The sequence below is a fragment of the Corapipo altera genome, unplaced genomic scaffold (genome assembly GCF_003945725.1).
Source record: "Corapipo altera isolate COAL_440 unplaced genomic scaffold, ASM394572v1 77b, whole genome shotgun sequence".
NCBI classification, from domain to species: Eukaryota; Metazoa; Chordata; class Aves; order Passeriformes; family Pipridae; genus Corapipo; species Corapipo altera.
In genome coordinates this window covers 2,039,663-2,058,301 of record NW_020884933.1, presented here as the reverse complement: position 1 = coordinate 2,058,301, position 18,639 = coordinate 2,039,663, and the positions used below count along the sequence as shown (strand labels likewise).

The window sequence follows — 18,639 nt, the reverse complement described above, 5'->3', positions numbered from 1 at the left end:
GCACGAGGTCATGAAAGGGATGGCTCTAAGATTGAAATTTTTGGGGGTTTTTTGGGGAGGCAAATCTCTCTGTAGCACTAAGGTGACTTTAGGAATTTATGACTTGGGGCCATAGAGAATAAAGCCTCATCCTGTTCAAGCTGGAGAGCATTTCTCACTAGAATTCAAAGGGACTAAATTAACCTTTCTATATTTAATGTTTTCAGAGTTTGTCGTCAGAGCCTCAGATAATATAAACTTGATTAGAAATTGCATCTCATTGTAACAGTGAAAATTACCATGCAGTCCAAAATCATAGAATGGTTGGAGTGGGAAGGGACCTTAAACCTCATCTCATTCCATTTCCCTGCTATTCCACTAGCCCAGGTTGCTCAGAGCCCCATCCAGCCTGGCCTGGAACACTTCCAGGGGTGGGTCAGCCACAGCTTCTCTGGGCAACCAGTGCCAGGGCCTCCCCACCCTCACAGGGAAGAATTTCTTCCATGTATCTGATCTAAATTCAATTTAAGGCTGTTACCTCTTGTTCTGTCACTCCATGCCCTTGTGAAAAGTCTCTCCAGGGAAAAAACCCATATTTGCATGTCCTCATTTGCCTCCTCCACCATTCCTGAACTTGGATGATTAAGTGCATCTCAGAATGAACAACATGAGCCCATGATTTTTACCCAAATTCTCTTGTACCACCACAGGCCTTGTTGCTGTGCCACTGGCAACGTCCCTAAGTTGGTGTCTCCCCCCCAGGTAGCTGCAATGACCCTCCAGATGTGTATAACGCCATTAAAGCCAGACTTGCTGGCAATCTGTTCCCTGTGGACACTGTGGTCACCTATGAGTGCCTGGAGGGCCACCAGTTCAGCGTGGGAGAAACCACGCGGAACATCCGCTGTCGGCCGAACTTCACGTGGGATGAAATCCCCCCACCATGTGAAAGTAAGTGTTTGTCCCTTTGGCTCGCCTGGGAGCTGCCAGAATTATTGCTGAGTGAAGGAACTGCACGTGGAGAGTGAGGTGGGGGGAAAGGGGGATGCTCCAGAGGCCCAGCTTGGCGCCGCGCTCGTCTTTGCTGTGACTCTTGATTTATTCTGATTTATTCCCCGGCTGCAGAGTTTTCTTTGCTTTATTCACCAGCTCTGCTTTCTAGTCCCTTGAACCTCTGGAAAAAGCCATTGTGGTGTTGAGGGTCCCTTGTTCCATCCAGCAGGGAGGCTGCATGGCAAACATTCCATCCCCCAGGATGGCCCAGGGGTGGGTTGGGGGCAGATTTAATGTCGTGATATGTCTCTGTCCTACAAAGCATTCTTCCTTCTGCTCACAACGAACCTGCTGTCACCCAGTTGGCTTTGCCGTGGTCTCACACTTGCTAACCTGTGGCATTTCCCAGGAATTCGTTGCCCAGATCCACACATCCCAAACAGAAAGCACACATGGTACGAGAGAGACAATTATGTGTATGAAAACACGTTGGAAGTTACATGCAAAGATGGGTTTGCCTTCAAAGGTCGTGGCAGCAGCATCACACTTCGGTGTATGAGTGATGGCAGATGGGATCCAGAGCCACCAGAGTGCGTTCCAGGTGGGACAGAGTTTATGAAACATGTTGATTTGGGGACTGCTTATTTTTTGACTGCAAGACTTGGGTTACTCTGTACAGGTGTAGTTGTCTACTGACATTCCCAGAAAAATCTACCTGTGGCCTCAGATGGTGATGGTAGAAGCCAAAGAGAATTTTGCTCCACTGCCACGTGTCCCCAGATCTGGTTGTCCTGTGTTAACTTGGAATACACAGGCAGCAAAAGGTCCGGGTGGATCATTATATTGCCTGGGAATTGCCTTGGAAAAAGTACAGGGTTTTGGCAGAGCTGAGCTTGTGTCTGGGGAGTTGGGGGCTGAAGGGCTGCATGTTGGAAGCTTCTAGAGGGTTAAGAGGTCCCTAGGAAGCCTGGGAGACATTCACCCAGCTGGAAGGGGATGTGGTTTGTGTTTTGGGATGGTTTGCTGACACGAGGCTTGGGAGCAGCAGATGTTCTCAATGCGTTTCCCCTCTCGGAAAAAAACGTAACAGGGTAAATACCTCACCCTGCTCCAACTCCTCACCCAGCAATGGGGCACCACAGCAGCACCCAGGAGCCCAAAAGCTCAGGGAAACCTTGCCAGGAGGAAAGAGCCTGCTGCATCTCCCATGCACTAGAGCATGGATGATTCCTTGTCCTGGCCCTTCGGGGCTACAGAGGAATCACCGAGACCTGCATTTGGATGAGAGTCATCTTTTGTCCAGGGTTTATATTTCTTGGTAACTTTTCTCCATAGAAGTCCTTCCTGGAAATACAGTGATGTCCTTTATTTCCTGCTGTTTCTAGAACCTCGGTGCCCAAAGCCAGACATTCTTCACGGAGTAGAGGTTCATAAAAGCAAAAGTGACTACACAGTGGGGACCCAAGTGCAGCTGACTTGTGATGAGGGCTTTTCCCTCTGGGGCCCGGACTCGACCGAGTGTCAGGCTGATGCAACCTGGGCTCCTACCTTGCCCTTTTGTGACAAAGGTACGTGTGACACACAGATGAGAAGAATTCCTGTGATCTCCCCTCAGCTCCTGGGGAACAGGGTGCTGATCACCAGCTCATGGGCTGAGCCAGGTGTTCTCTCCCTGGAGATGGAATCACTGAATAATTAAGGTTGAAAAACACCTTCAAGAACATCAAGTCCAGCCTTCAACTGATCTCACCATGCCCACTAAACCATGACCCCCCAGTGCCACATCCACATGGTTTTTCACTTCCAGGGGTGGTGAGTCCTCCACTGGAAAAATCCAAATATTTCCTAATATAGATGTGACCCAGGAAGGAGCTGAGGGAGAAGTGGGAGCCTTGAGCTGGCGTAAGAAGCCAGGCAGCAACTTCTTGTGAATTTGCCTGACAGCAAACACGAAGCGAACTCTGTACTGATTTCTCAGAAGCCACTTTTGAGTCTCACCTGAATATGATAGTTGCACATTTCTTTCTTATCAATTCCCTTTATTCCACAGCCTGTGGCCCCCCTCCAAAAATCTCCAATGGGCAGCACGATGGCATGGGTGGTAAGAAGTTCTACTATGGCGCCAGTGTGACCTACACCTGTCCAAAGGGTCTGTCCCTCATCGGGGATGAGTCCATCTACTGCACCTCTGATGATGGGAAGAACCTGACGTGGAGTGGACCTGCCCCAGAGTGCAGGGGTGAGTGAGTGGTTTCTCCTCTATGGATCTCCTGAAGCCAGGACCCGGCTAAGCCCCAGCTCCATAACTTGCCCAGCTCCGGGAGCTCCAAACCCCGAGTGCATTAACCAGTGCAGCTCCTGTGCCAACATCTCGACACCAGCAGCTGTTCACTGACACCTCAGGGTCTCCTTCAGCAGGCAGCTGAGGGTCAGTTGTGGCATTTGAGTACAGAGCCACTGCAGAGAGCAGCTCTGCCCTGCCTGACCTGTCCCCTGCTGTCCCTGGGCAAGGGCAGCAGCCAGACCCCGCTCCCAGCTCTGCTCTCTCCCCACAGTGGTTCGGTGCCCCAAACCCGTGGTCCAGAGGGGAAAGATGACTCCCCAGAGGTTCACCTTTCCCTATGGGGTGGTGCTGCAGTTCTCCTGTGATGAAGGCTTCGCCCTGAGTGGTGCTGCAGAGACTCAGTGCCAGGCTGATGGCAGCTGGCACCCTCCTGTGCCCACCTGCCAGCCAGGTGAGTTCCAGCCTGGGGGTGCTGCTCTGTTGTATCACCAGCGACGGGTGGGATCTGCAGAGCGTTTTCTCCTCCCTCTCCTCCCATGACATTATTCTTTGACCTGCATTTCTCTTTCAGTTCGGTGTTACAGACCCTCATGGGACCAGGATTTAGTGTTGCAGCGGAACAAATTGTGGTATGAGGTGAATGAAAGTCTGTCCTTCTCCTGCAAACGTAACGGACGGTCAGGGCTGCCTTCAAAAACTACCTGCTCAGCTAATGGCACCTGGGTACCACCTCTCACGTGTGTAAGTACCACCAACCTGCCCAACTTTTCCTGTATTTTGCCCCATTTATAGTCTGGAGTAGCCTTGGTCCAACTTCATGAAGGTGGTTGCTTTGTCACCCCGTGGTGGAATCTCACGCTGTCTTTGTTTTGGTTCTTTTAAAGAAAAAGCATGAGACCTGTGAGAAGATTCTTCGAAATAAAGCAGCTTTTGAGTGTGGAATTCCTCTGACAGAACTGAAAACCCTGCTGGAAGTCCAGAAACTCTACCTGGAGATTCAGAAACTTGAAAGGGAGCTAGAAATCAGAGCATACAGCTGACTGGTGTCACTGGTATTGTAGCAACTGTCCTCTGCGTGTTCAATAGTGATGCTGACTGAGGATTTTTTATGACTTTGTAATTTGTGCTAATACTTAAGTAGCCAAAACAGAATTTAGCAATCAGCCACAGAACAGATTTGGTCACGTGAGGAGTCAAAGTGACTTCTGACTCATTCTGTAAGAGCTCAGGGGGTTAAGTTTGTACATCACTTCATACCTTTGAAAGCTTTACATCTGTTTGCTGCACTTGGCAATGCACAGTTAGAAAGCAACTGAGTGGAAAGTAAATTGTTGTGTGGTACAAACAGGCATGGGAGTCACCAACCCTCACTCACCTCGCAGCTGCTGCACCTCTTTAGCCCAGTATAGCCCAGTGCTGCCCAGTTTATCCACTATTCATTCACCACTTCACTGCATTGTTAGTTTGCTTGTGACCAAGAGAACTTCAAAGCCTGTCTTATAGCAAAACTAAAATGCCAGGTTTTCTTCTCAAGCAGGACAGATGGATCCGAGGACACGGCAGTGCCACATTTCTGTGTGGGCACCAAGAGCAAAAGAAAGTGTAAAGGAATAAAAAAAAGGCTGGTTTTTTTTTTTCTGCAACATCCAGTAGAGGGGAAGTGCTGTGTAGACCGTGTGTCTTGTGATGGGACCAGGACTCCTTCACCACGAGGTTATAATAAAACTGCAATTGCAATGACAGCTCTGTCTGGCTTTTAATAATTCTGTCCTATCTATAGTAAGGCAAAGTATTTAATATATATTATATATATATAATAGCTATATATAATATACAAAGTGCATATAATAAATATGGCTTGATAAGCATGGAGGGTGCTGTTCTCTGGGTGTGGGGGGTGTTTGCACAGCAGCCTGCCCCTGGGTAAATGTGCTTCAGGGGTGAGGCCAGGATGCTGCAGGGTGGTTCCAGCTGTAAAATACCTTTATTCCCTCTTTTTTCCCCCAAGGGAAGAGGGCAGAGCAGCCTTCCCTCCCATGGCACAAGCTTGCTGGAGAGCTCATGGAGGGCAGCCCTGGCCGTGGGTAGGTCAGAAGGGCTGGGGAGGGGGTGGTGTCAGCGTGGCTTGCCTGGCCTGATCCCAGCTTCCCCCAGTTGCTTCCCCTTCCCCGTGGGGCTGTCAGCAGGGACAGGATTTCTCCTTCCCACGGTGCTGGTCTGGCAGCTCCTCACACCATGCCAGGGCTCCTCTGCCCCCCTGGGCAGCTCCTGGCACTGGTGGTGCTTCTGCTACAGCCGACTGGGAGCCTCGGTGAGTGTTTTCCGTCCTTCTTTTCTTTGTTTCTGTGGCTCAGCTTTGCTTAGAGGGCTTTGGGGAGATCTTTCAGCACCTAAAGGGCTCCAAGAAAGCTGGAGAGGGACTTTTCACGAGGCATGGAGTGATAGGACAGGGGGGAATGGCCTTGAGGTGAAGGAGGGAAGGTGTAGATGGGATATGTGGAAGGAATTCTTCCCTGTGAGGGTGGGGAGGCCCTGGCACAGGTTACCCAGAGAAGCTGTGGCTGCCCCATCCCTGGAAGTGTCCAAGGCCAGGTTGGACAGGGCTTGGAGCAACCTGGGCTAGTGGAAGGTGTCCCTGCCCATGGCAAGGGGTGGGATGAGATGAGCTTTAAGGTCCCTTCCAAGCCAAACCAGTCTGTAATCCTATGATTGATTCTATGATACCAAGGCTGATGCCTCACCCTGGGGCAGCCCATAGCTGTGCTAAAGGCAGCTGGTGCTTTTCAGACGTCCCACAGGCTGACCTCAAAACAGGAGAAGTGCAGGTCTGCAGAGTAATAAATGTCTCTAGGAAGGAGAATAATTTGCAGCTTCTGCCTGGAAGTTGATGGTTCTTTTAAAGAGGTCCTTTGAGAAAGTTCTCGAGTGTGCACAACCCAGCCCAGCACCTCCCTGCTCCAAGGAAATAGTGTTTGATTGTGTGGAAAGGAAACCCTACACATTTTGAGTCCTATAGATGGCTGCTCAAGATGTTGATTAACCCCTAAACCCTCTGCCTCAACTGCTGCGTTCATTAAACTGCTTTGCCTTCTCTCACCACAGGGAGCTGCAGCGACAGCTGACCCCTGTCAGTGCTGTGCTGAAAAGCCCTTTTTTTTTTTTTTTTTTGGTGATCCACAGAGGTCCAGTGTCCCATCCCTCATATTTCGAATGGTCAGCTGAAATCTGCAGAGAACTTCACCTCTGGCAGCACAGCCACGCTCGAGTGCGACCCCGGCTACACGGCCCTGGGTGCCAGCACGGTGCGGTGCCTGGCCAACGGCAGGTGGCACCCACGGGTGCCAGCCTGCACCCCAGGTACACACACACCTCTCTCCTTGCCTTTACCAGGTGTAATTACCTGCTTGTGTTTCGCTAAAAGCACGTGCAGTGCTCGCAGGAGGGGCTTGGAGGGTGGGGAGCACCGTGAGCCCTGTTGGGTGGTGCTGGGTGGCAGGACCCTCTCTGCTCTGCAGGGCTGTCCCTTACTGCAGGGCACACCAAGGGTTCAGTGTCTTGCACACAAAAGTCTGTGAGAATGCAGATCCTCATTAAGTTCACATCCTTTGGTGAATTGTCCCCGTTATTTTTCCCCCTCAGTTCACCCCATGCCCCCCTGCAGCAGGGCTGTTGCTGTCCCTCCCTTCTTCCTGGGGTTTCCACCAAAGGCAGGGCTCAGCTTCATCCCACTGGGTCCCTAGGGGAGACCTCCCAGCTCTGAGGGTCCCTGTTGTCCCCTGCTCTGTCACAAGGTCAGTGTTCCAGCCCTCCTGCTGTCGACCACGCCGACCTAAACCACCGGCACCAGTTTCTAGTCGGGACCACCCTGATCTACTCCTGCAGACACGGGTTCACTTTGATCCCTGGAGTGTCTCCAACAACTACTTGTCTTAACAATTTCACGTGGTCCGCAGTCCCAAAGCTTTGCCAGAGTAAGTACAACGTTTCCTTTGCTTTGCCAACAAAGCATCAGTTTAATAACATCGTTTTCAAAACACCCACTGGTGCTGCTGTGCCAGTGGGACTTCACTGAGCAGCTTTGGCTCTCACTTGTTATAATTTTGCTGTTCAAAGGGTGGCGTGGCTGGAAAGGAATAGCTGCAGCTCCTGCTGGTTATTTGGCTGTTCAAACAATGGTGCAGTTAGTGACATGCCATCCCCTCAGCCACAATTTATAGCTAATCACAGGGCTCAGGTCGCTCTGCCTTCCAAGGGAAGGGGTTGTTATTGCATAATTGCCATCCCTGAGCATGCCAGGTCTGATTAGAGGCATCTGGGTCAGCAAACCACCACTGAGGGACCACCCCCCACCCCCCTCATGTAAAATATCTGCTTTCTGATGCTGGTGTTCCTCAGAGGTGCAGTGTCCCATCCCAGTTATCCCCCACGGGAGAGAGATCAGCGCCAGGAAAACCGAGTACACCTTTGGGCACCAGGCAGAATTCCACTGTGACCATGGCTACGTGCTGAAGGGCAGCCAGAGGAGCCAGTGCTCGTCTGATGGGACATGGAGACCCCCCATCCCATACTGTGACAGGGGTGAGTGGGAATGGCAGGGCTGGGAATTGCATCCCGTGGGTAGGAGCAGCAGGGAGAAAACCTCTTGACCCGAGCACGACTTCTCAGAGAAGGTGTTAGGAGGAGGGGCCCAAGGCACAGTGTTAAAGGACTTTAAAGTTTTCGTGCTCTGTCAAAGCTCTAATTAATGAAATGCACTGATTGATGTGACTTGCAGCCATCTCTCAGGGCGCTGTTCAAGGTTCATGACACTCACCATTCCCTGACCCCCTTCATGAGCAGGATCGTTTCTCATGGAAAAGAGGAGGGGATAAGGGAAGGTTGGCTGAAGGGGAGGGGGTGGGAACACATGCTGTGGTACTGGGGCTGTGCTGATGGGTTACCTGGGGCAGTCTGGGAGTACTGGTAGAGCCAGAGGCAAAGCTGGCATGAAGCAAGGAGGACTTTGAGGGGAGTAACATTTAGAATGAACATGAAGAACTCACTTCTCCTGTTATTTCCCTACTTTCTGTCTCCCTTACGGAATGAAGAAATTCTTAATTTCTTCCTTTATTCTCTCACAGTTTGTGATCCCCCTCCCAAAATCACCAATGGGCAGCACTCTGCCTTGGGGACTAAGCAGTTCCCATATGGCTTTGAAGTCAAGTACACCTGTATGGAGGGTCTGTCCCTCATTGGGGACGAGTCCATCTACTGCACCTCTGACAACGGGGAGAACCTGACATGGAGTGGAGCTGCCCCGGAGTGCAGGGGTAAGTGAGTGATTTCTCCTATATGGGACCAGGCTGAAGGCAGGACCTGGGTGCTACACTCAGAACAACGGGATTAAAAGTGAGCCTGGAGATCCTCCTTCCTTCACAGGCTCGACAGCTCCAGGGTGGGGATGATCCACCTGGAAATGAGATGCTCTGGTTCTCTGACACAGGGCAGGCAGGAGGAGCAGCTTTGCCCTGCCTGACCTGTCCCCTGCTGTCCCTGGGCAAGGGCAGCAGCCAGACCCCACTCCCAGCTCTGCTCTCTCCCCACAGTGGTTCGGTGCCCCAAGCCCGTGGTCGAGAGGGGAAGGATGACCCCCCAGAGGTTCACCTTTCCCTATGGGGTGGTGCTGCGGTTCTCCTGTGATGAAGGCTTTGGACTGAGTGGTGCTGCAGAGAGTCAGTGCCAGGCTGATGGCAGCTGGCACCCTCCTGTGCCCACCTGCCAGCCAGGTGAGTTCCAGCCGGGAGCTGAGCTCGTGGCTCCTGTCGCAGAGCAGGGAGCTCGGGGTGCAGCACTTCACAGCTGTGTCCATCCTCGGGGCTCTCTGAGAACCTTCCCCTCCTTGCAGAAGAAACAAACTTCCCAAAGCTGGTGTCTACCAGGCAGTGGTTAAGTTTTTCTTGACAGTCATGTAGAAAGGAGGCCGGGACTTCACTGACTTCCTCTTCAGAGTGCACGTTCCTACCGCCAAATATCCATCTGCAGACTCTGCATGGGGTGCCTGAACAGAGACATTGCCACAAAAAAGCAAATTAGTGACAAATTCCTAACACCTCTCAGGGGCTGCTCTGACTTTCACTCTCCCCTCTTAAAGGGCCAGGGGAATTATTTTTGCTTTAACGTTTGGTTTCACAGCTCCACAAATTTAAATTCCTCCCCTCTGGCTCAGCCTTCACAAGCTTCATAGGTTTTTTTTCTGCCCCCATAACACTGACTTCCTTGCTGAGCTGCCTTCTGCTGTGGATTTTTCTTGCAGTTCTGTGTCCACAACCACGGGTGGCCTATGGAAGGCTGAAAAGCCCTTTGGATGATAAAACATGGTACCAGATCAATGAGACTGTTACTTTGGGATGTGCCCCTGGGTACCAGTTTTCAGATGATGGGAACCTGTCTTCAGAAGACTCCTGGACAGCCACATGCCTGCCTGATGGCAACTGGACACTGCTGCCCAAGTGTGTAAGTTCCATAGAACCACAGAGTGGTTTGGGTTGGAAGGGACCTTAAAGATCATCCTATTCCAATGCCCTGCCATGAGCAGGGACACCTCCCACTAGCCCAGGTTGCTCAGAGCCCCACGGTCTGACTGAGTGCCTGGGTGGATGTTCCCTGACTTCTAACATGAAAAATAACAGCTTAAACTTCTCAAAAGGTTTTTCTTCCTGCTGTGGATGAGGGATGAAGTGTTGGGGCTGTGCTGGGACAGGTCAGCCTCGGAGCTGAGGGGTGGGTGGCTCTCCATCTGCTGCAGAGCGACCTTACGAGCTTGTTTTCTGGGTTTTGTTTTACCTTTTAACAGAAGAAAGAAGGTGATGCTGATGTATGTGAAGAGGTTCACTACATTAAATCGGCCTTTGAGTGTGGGCTGCCTGTAGCAGAAGTGAAAGCTCTGCTGGAAATCCAAAAACTGTTTCTGGAGATTAAAAAACTAGAGGTGGAACTAGAAAAGTAGAGCAAAACTGGAGTCCTGTAATGTACTGCAACAACCACGTTTCCTTCGGTGAACACAGAGTTTGTGCAGTCACAGTATCTATAAAAAGGCTCTGGATGATTTTATGGTTTACTTTTGCATACCCAGAGCCAGAAAAATTATCACCAATGCACGGGCGGTTGCTTTTATCGTGTTAGATCCCAGAGCAGGGAGTGGTTTTTACTCTTTCCTTTAAATCTGACAAGCTTGATTTGCTCTTTAATTAATACGTCATTTCACGTTTTATATTAGGCAGCACAGCAAGAAATTAAATTGAGCTTCTTTAAGTCACTGTGTTAACTGTGATAAGCTGAGATAAGGGGGAGTGAAGTCTGCAGAAGCTGAGATGAGTGTCCAGAGGTTGTCTCTGAAGGTGCTTTTGCTGGAATCTGCTGGCTGTGGCTTGTGTACACCCTGCACCCTCTGCATTAGGGGTGCTAGAAATAGTGGTGAAGTAAGTGTTCAACTGCATGATTTCCTGTTAATCCAGCTGATTTCTATTCAGCTAGTTGAGGGCAGTTTTTAAGAAGGACATGTTATCTTATCCTTGGACTTAAAACAGGCAACAGGTTTCTGGCCTTGTGTTGGTGTCATCTTCCACATCCCTATTTCTGGCACGTGAATGCTAAGAATAGATGTGATAAGTTCAAGTGCAGAGAATTAGGCAGCAAAGATTGTTCCTGTTCCTCAATAAACGCTGGTCAGTTCGTGTCTGTCCGTGTTTCAGTGGTTACTCCTTCCCTGTGGGATTGCAACAAAGGTGGGGGTGTATCCATGGAGGGGGGAGGTGTCTTGTAATCTGTCATGTTGGCTGTAAATTGGGCAGATTTCCAGCGTGGTCCAATGGTCCTGGGTCAGTCCTGGGGTGCTTGGGGAGCTACAGTGGGCTCAGCACAGCCCTGAATCCTGGCAGCTGGATCAGCCCAGGCTCGGTGGGAGAAGGAGGAGAATTTACCTCCTGCACAGGTGATTTGCAGCAGTGCATCACTGCCAGATGTATGCTCTTATAAGTTACTAAAATGAAAGCAAAACACCCAAGGGGAGAGATGGTGTCTCCCATCTTTGCACACAGAGATGCTTTGGGGATGCATCACCACACCCAGGTGAGGAGATCTGCAGTGAGAGGAGCTCCCAGACCTGCTCCAGCTCTCCCTGACCAGGAGACGAGCAGGGTTGTACCCTCCCTGTGTGACACCTCACTCCCCTCCTAACTGTGCTCTCATGGGACTGTGGTGTCTTCCTGTGCAGGGCTTGACACCCATAAATGTGAATAAAAACTGGGTGGTACATCCTGCATGTGTCTGAGAGTGTGTTTGGGCAGTCCTGGCTGATGTCAGATGGGATCTGTCAGAGGGTTAATCAGGACACAGATGCAGTTGCTCACACCCGTTCCTCATTGCAAATGAGTCAGGCAACGGAGAAAAAAATAGCAAACAAAAAGGAAAATGTTTTTATTTGCTTCACTAACTCTGCTCATGGGAGATTTGTATTGCATTACCTGCCAGCAGATGAATGAGTAGGTATTTTCCTACCCTGGACACAGCTTTGGGCTGGGAGGTGTCTCTTCTGCTCTAAGAGCATGTGGTTTGGTAAAACTGTGCTAGTCAGTGCTCACTGCCAGTCTCAGGACAAATAAAGGGGTTGAGTTACTCCCCCATCCCTCATGGTGGAGCAGGAAGACCAGGAGCCTCAGGCCTGCTGGATGACAGCTGCCCCCCACCCTGGCTGCTTCCCGTGTCCCTGACAGAGAGTTTCATTCCATGGGAGTTCTGGAAAGGTTTCCACTGCTCCTGAGGCTTGGTGGAGTCTGCTGCAGTGCATCTCCTCCTCCCAGCTTTGGAAACAGCCCCTGGAGCCAACGGTGTTTGACAGAGGAGCTCAGGAATTGCTGCAATGAAGTCTGGAGAAGCAGGGCTGGGCAGGCACCCAGGCACCCTGAGCTGTGGGACACCCACCAGGGCACAGGGGCTGCTCCTGGCCTTGCTGGGGCTCCTCAGCTTGCCTGTGGCTCGTGGTGAGTATGGGGCCATGGGATGCATGGGGAGGACCAGAGAAACCTGCCTGGATCCCATCTTGCTGCTCAGGGGCTGGGGTGGGTGATGCCACCACCCCCAAGCTGAGGACCCAGTGTTTGATGCTCTCACAGCCCTGCCTGGTGCCTTCACCCACAGAGGGACCCTGGATCATCCCACCCCCATGGGATGCTCACTGGGGCCGGGGAAGGGGCCAGGGAATGGGGTTCTCACCCCAGGAGGTCTTCTCCTCCCACAGGTGACTGTGGGCCCCCACCTGTCATGACCTACTCCAGACCATCCAGTGATGAGCACTCCAGCAACTTCCCCGTGGGATCCAGAGTGACCTACACGTGCATTGAGGGTGCCCTCAAAATCCCTGGAATGCCAGACACGGTGGAGTGCCTGCCTGGCAACCTCTGGTCCACACTGCCCGAGCCCTGTGGCCGTAAATATCTCCTTCCTCTGAAACACAGCTCCTGTCTCTCTCTCTTGGCTTGAAATTCCTGCCCCTTCCAGGGGCTGCTCTTTTGCTGTCCCTGGTAAGGGACAAACCTTCTTCCCTTCCCTGCTGCTCCTTGGGGCTGTTGGTGGCTGCAGGGTCTGTGCCTCTGGGAGAGGGGCCAGTTGGAGGGGGGCTGGGTGCTCGTGTGCTGCCCCACAGCACATTCCTGAGGCTCCTGATGTCCCACTAACACTGTCCCCTGAGCACTTCATGCCTCTCCCCCCATGCTTTGGTGTATTCAGCAGCTTAGCAGGCCTGGCAAGGAGACAGGATTAACCTGCACAAGGAGCTCTCCAGCAGCACTGCAGCGAGGGCACCCCTGTGATCCCAAGGTTTATTTTGCACGCTCCTGGTGGGCAGCTCTTTCAGGCCAGCTCTCCTTGGCTGCCAGGGAGCTGCACTGCCCCGACCAGGTTGAGGTTTGCTGCCCTGTCCAAGGAGGATGAGGTGATGAACTTCTTCCCTGTGGGCACCAACGTGACCTATGTCTGCCGTCCTGGCTACGAGAACACCTCACAAAGCTCCCCCACCAGCACCTGCCTTGAGAACCTGACGTGGTCGGAAGCTGCTGAGCTGTGCAGGAGTGAGTATCCCAAAAAGCAGCCTTGGATCTCAGAGCAGGTTGAGTGGCTGCTCCCAACCTGCATCCCAAAATGCAGCCAGGTCATTCTCATCCCAACAGCTCCATTAATACAATATGAGGTGGATATTCCTTGACATTTCTATTTAAAACTGAACAGCAGAAGCAGCAGAAGTATCAGTAATGTTCCATGTTCCTTTTTTTTTTTCTGCTGGTATAAACAGATATGGTTTGATTTTCACGTTAGGAAATGTTTGGTTGGACTTGATCATCTTAGAGGTCTTTTCCAACCTTAATGAATTTATAATCCCAAAGATGTTTGCATTGGGCACATGCACAGGACAAAGTCTAACTCACTATTCTAGTGAACTTCAAAATGAAAACAAGGCGTGTTTCTTGGTGAAATCCATGGAATATTAGGACTGACGAGGTGACAGCAATATTTTTCCTGTCCCTGATCCAGCCTTTTTTCTTTCCCCATCACCCTGTGCCCTGGTTTGTCCCCCCAGGAAGGTCCTGTGGTGCCCTGGCAGCGCTGCCCGGGGGGAGGACGGTGCCCCTCACAGACCTGCAGTTTGGTGCCAGAGTGGAGGTGTTCTGTGAGGATGGGTGAGTGATGGGGCACTGCCCACACCGGTGCTGATGCTGGGATACAGCTCTGGAATGAGACACAGCTGGAGGGAAGGGACCAGGGTCTGATTTGTGGCTGCCTTTTCCTTCAAGTGCCCAGCCAGAGGAAGTTTAACTGCCCCAGGGCAGGGTGTCCATCCTAACAGAGACATTTGTACTGTCAGTTTATAAATATAGGCTCCAAAACAAGCTACTTAAAACATTTCAGCTTAAGATATTTGTGATGTATTGAAAAAAAAGGGGTTGTGGTGGAACTTTTAAAATCCAGTTATGCTCAGCTGGGAGGCTGCAGTGAAGCACTATTTCCATCACTCAGGGGGCTGACTCATGGCTGCTGCCTGCTTTCAATCAGGGCCCATGAGCACTGGACAGACCTGAAAAATCCAGCTCTTGCCACTCCAGCCAGTATTCCTCCCTCCCAACAGGAACTAGCTGGCATCATCTGGCTTGTCATGCCCATCTTCAAATATAGCAGAGGGGTTTTTTCCTCTCCCTCGGGTCTTGGAGAAAATGACAGCATGTCCCACCCTTCTGGGGTTCAGCTCATCTGTGGAAATCCACACCAGGGTGGAGGGATAATGCTGTTCATCTGAGCAAGGTCAGATACCACCCAGCATGTCCACATGATGAGGTTTTCTGAACAGGAGGATGTAATTCAGAGATGGGGGAAGGTGTCAGCTGTCAGCACAAGATGTATGAACTTCCAGCAAGCCAATGCAAAAGCCACCTTAATTAAATGTAGATTGATCCCTGTTGCCCCTCACTGGTCCCTGCTGTGCACAGTGGATGCATTTGAATCATAGAATCACAGACTGGTTTGGGTTGGAAGGGACCTTAAAGATCATCTTGTTACACCCCCCTGCCATGGCAGGGACACCTTCCACTAGCCCAGGTTGCTCCAAGCCCTGTCCAACCTGGCCTTGAGCACTTCCAGGGATGGGGAGTCCACAACTCTCTGGGCACGGATCAGCTGAGAAGGTGCACCAGCCATCCACTGCTGTTTGATTTTTTGCAAAACTTCAGCAAAGCAGCCACAACACCTGACACCCCAAACAAGGTGCCGGGCAGGAGGTGGCCCTGGGGGACACTGGACACCCTGCCCTGCCCCTCCAGCACCGAGGGCTTCAGCAGGGCCAGTGAAGTGACCCCAGTGAGCAGCAGATGGGCTGAGCCCCAGCAGGGAGCTCCTCCCTCCTCACCTCATCCCGCTGGGAGACAGCAGCGTGGGAAAGGCTCTGGCTGCCGGCAGCCTGGATCCCAGCGCTGTTCTCCAGCGGGAAGCAGGCAGGGAGAGACAGTCCCTGACTCAGCAAACCCGAGCCCGGTGCATCCGTGTGGGAACCCACATTTAAACTCGGTGCTGTCTGGCATTCCCTGAGTGCTCTGCCAGCCACCAGCCCCGACTTTTCCCAGCCCTGCCGTGGAAGATGCACTGAGTCAGAAAACCACCTAAAAATAGATGAACACACGTTCTGGCAGAGCAAGGCGAGGAGCTCTCCTGCTAACCAGTGTGGGTCTGCACCTCTGCTTGCTTTAAAACTGCCTTTTCTACATTCCTGATATATACATATGGAGAAGAGGGGAAGTATTCTCAATTTCTGGATAATTACACAGTTTTTTCTGTGTGTATCTTCACTTAGGTACAAATTAGTTGGAAATAATTTCATCTGGTGCCAGCTTAAAGGAAACGACGTTGAGTGGAGTCAACTTCCAACCTGTGAATGTAAGATTCATCCTTAATTGTAAGATTAAACCTTACTTTTGACTTAACTAGATCCTGCATCCCAATGTCTAGTCCAAAGATGTCTTTCTGTAGTGCTTTTGTTGATATTCTGTGGCCCACCTGTCCCCAAAACTGCAGCTGGCACTATTTCAGCAGTTTTGCTCCCACAAGACCAACATATTTTCTCATGACTTAAAAGCTGCAGTGAAGGTGGTGGGGTGAGATTTCCAGGAATCCTGAGCTAGGGCACGGCCTGCTTATTTTTTGTGACCCTTGTACAGAGAAGAAGAAAGATGTGACTAGAGAAACACTAAAAAAAAAAAAAAAATTGGGACAGGCAGCAGTGCTAGTTGCCCATCTAGTTACAGCAGTGCTGGTTACCCACCTTCAGTTGTCCAGGATGTTTATTGTCTTCAAGAATCTTGGGTGGGCTCAAGAAACATTTCGTATTTTCATTATTACCGAAGCTTTTAGCAAACACTCGTGTCGTCCTCTTTCCTGCAGTGATTACCTGCTCTTCACCTCCTCAAATCAGCAATGGGAAGCATGATGGTGAAGGTGTGGAAAATTTTGCTTATAACTCAACGGTGACATACAGCTGTGCCCCTGGATTCCAGCTCCTTGGGAATGGGAGCATCCGCTGTACGAGCACGGACAAAACCAACGGAGTCTGGAGCGGGGCTGTGCCCAAGTGCAAAGGTGGTTTCATCCCAATTTTCTCTTTATTACTATTTAGCATTTATTATGAGCTCGGTATTTAGGACGAATCAGCTCAAAATATTGTGATTGTGTGGTACAGGGCATGTCAAACGTCAGTAGTAAGGCAATTTTAAAGAGGAAAAAATGCAGTGCTGGAGTAAGAACAGAACTGTGCAAGCAAGACCTAGTGCTCCCTGCAATGCTCACTCTTTATCCCCTAGAGAAAAGCTCAGCTGTCAAACTTGGAGCAAAAGACATGGAAAGGAGTGTCCCTCCCCAGAGTGAGTTGAAATGATTCAACACTGAACCCAGTCCCGTTTAATTTGCTCCTTTATCACGTTTCTGTGAAAAGGCCATTCAAGGATCTTCACACCGTGGATTTTGTTCTTTCAGGGCCCCAGGGAAATGGCATCCAACCCCCTAAGAAGGCTTTATCATGGGAGAGGAAGCTCAGCCTCTATAAGAAGTCACTCCAAAATACCATCTCCTCCTCCCATTTTGTTTCTGTATCCAAGACACCAGGTCAGTCCTGGAAGCTCATTTGGAGATCGGGGAAATTCCTCAGTGGGACTCCCTGGTTACTCCCAGCCCCAAAACCTGGAGTTTCTATTTTTTCCCCATGTCTCCCTTCAGTGTCCAGGAGCTGTGCTACCTCAGCATTCAGGTTTGTCCTACCTTTGTACAAATCCCAAAAACACTATTCTCCTGGGACCAGCAAAGGATCCGTGTGTCCTCCGAAGTACATGGGGATCTCTGGCATTCTCCCCAAATCCAGCTGCTTTCAGAACTTAAAACTCTCTAAAGTTGCATCATTTTGTGCAAGTGAGTGATTTTTTTTTTTTTGCCATATTCTTTTGTTCTGTAAGTTTTCCCTGTATAATTTATACCCTTTGCTGGCTGGGCATCTGGTTCACAGCTCAAGTTTGACTGCACTGACTTCCCATTCTTAAAAAAGCTTTGCTTATTATGAAATATATATTTATCAATTGTTTCCTTGCCCTTATGCTATCCCAGATAATTTTTTAACTCTTTTTTTTTTTTTTATGGCCATTTTGAAAAGCAAGAGATGACTTTGCACCACCTTAGGAGTGCCAGGGCTCCTGCCCTTGCTCCCAAGGGCTGATGCCAACCTTGTTCCACACAGAGAGGTCATGGGCAGCCAGGAGAAGCTGGACATGGCAGAAGTGCTGCTACACCACATTCCCCATCCGCTGCAAAGGATTATTTTACCCAATGAAAGGGTGAATTTCGGCTCTGTTGGACAAGGTGGGAGCTGTAAGTGTGTTGTTGTAAGTAATGAAGCCAAAACACCCACTGGAGGGTCTCCCTACCTGGCCAGAGGGGGGGTGAAGAGTGTTTCTCTGGTGTCAGGGTCAAGCTGAGTTTGCCCACCCCTGATTTGTGTCTCTTGGGTCAAAACCAGAAAATCTGTTACCCCTCCTGTGGTGGACAAACCAACACTGGAAGGATAAAGCAGGAAAACCCTTTGCCTGATCTGCTCCAAAATTGCCCCGTGCAGTGGTTGCACTTGTTAGGGTTCTTACACTTTGCTTTAAGACAAAGAATGAGCTGGATCAGGTCTGTCCCACATGTAAAATGTAATTTTTTACCGGTGATGTGTTTTTAAATGTTCCCAGAAATTGACTGAAAATCACTTCTGCAAGCATTGGTTGATCCCCATATTTTCCTCTCCCACCTGAGTTTTTCTTTCAGCAATTTTCTTCTAACCCCCTGAATCCTGCTGTGATTCCTTGCTGATCTGACCAGCCTTTTTTTTTCAGACTGCAGTTTCCCAGAAATCCCCCCCAGAAGTTCTGCAGGACTTCTGCAGAGCTCAGTTACGTCACAACCCCCCTGACTGAGTGTTTCCACAGCCACAGGTTTTTTTGCTCACTAGCAACCGCCCTAAACACAGACCCAATCTCTCTGAGGAGCTGAGCTGCTCCCTCAGCTTCCCAGGAATTTCTGGATGTGGATACACCCATGGCAGCTGCCCTGAGCAGGGCTGTACTGAAATCAAAACTTGCAGAATTATGAGCTCATTTCTTTTAGGAAGTCATAGAGTTTTAGACATTACACTGAACATTGGTCTTTATATCTTTGGTAGTTTAAGCCCCTTCTTTAGCAAAAGCTGCTTTTTTTTTGTATCAGACCTAAGTTCTTTGAAGTTTATATTTCTACTACAGGAAGATAAAGCCACAAGTGGGCTGGGCATCTCCTAATCTCATAAC

At 50.4% G+C, this 18,639-nt stretch overlaps 1 protein-coding gene across 1 annotated transcript in view; it reads left to right on the top strand.

Annotated features, from left to right (window-relative positions):
* Positions 1-18,639, top strand: part of LOC113954820 (complement receptor type 1-like) — an 81,293-nt gene that overhangs the window by 4,719 nt on the left and 57,935 nt on the right. The window contains 14 exon segments of the mRNA XM_027659636.1: positions 742-930; positions 1,382-1,573; positions 2,358-2,540; positions 3,023-3,211; positions 8,842-9,021; positions 9,549-9,748; positions 10,089-10,237; positions 12,218-12,273; positions 12,531-12,719; positions 13,168-13,359; positions 13,866-13,965; positions 15,627-15,709; positions 16,214-16,408; positions 17,553-17,649. Of these exon segments, the coding sequence (XP_027515437.1) occupies positions 742-930; positions 1,382-1,573; positions 2,358-2,540; positions 3,023-3,211; positions 8,842-9,021; positions 9,549-9,748; positions 10,089-10,237; positions 12,218-12,273; positions 12,531-12,719; positions 13,168-13,359; positions 13,866-13,965; positions 15,627-15,709; positions 16,214-16,408; positions 17,553-17,649 (2,194 nt within the window).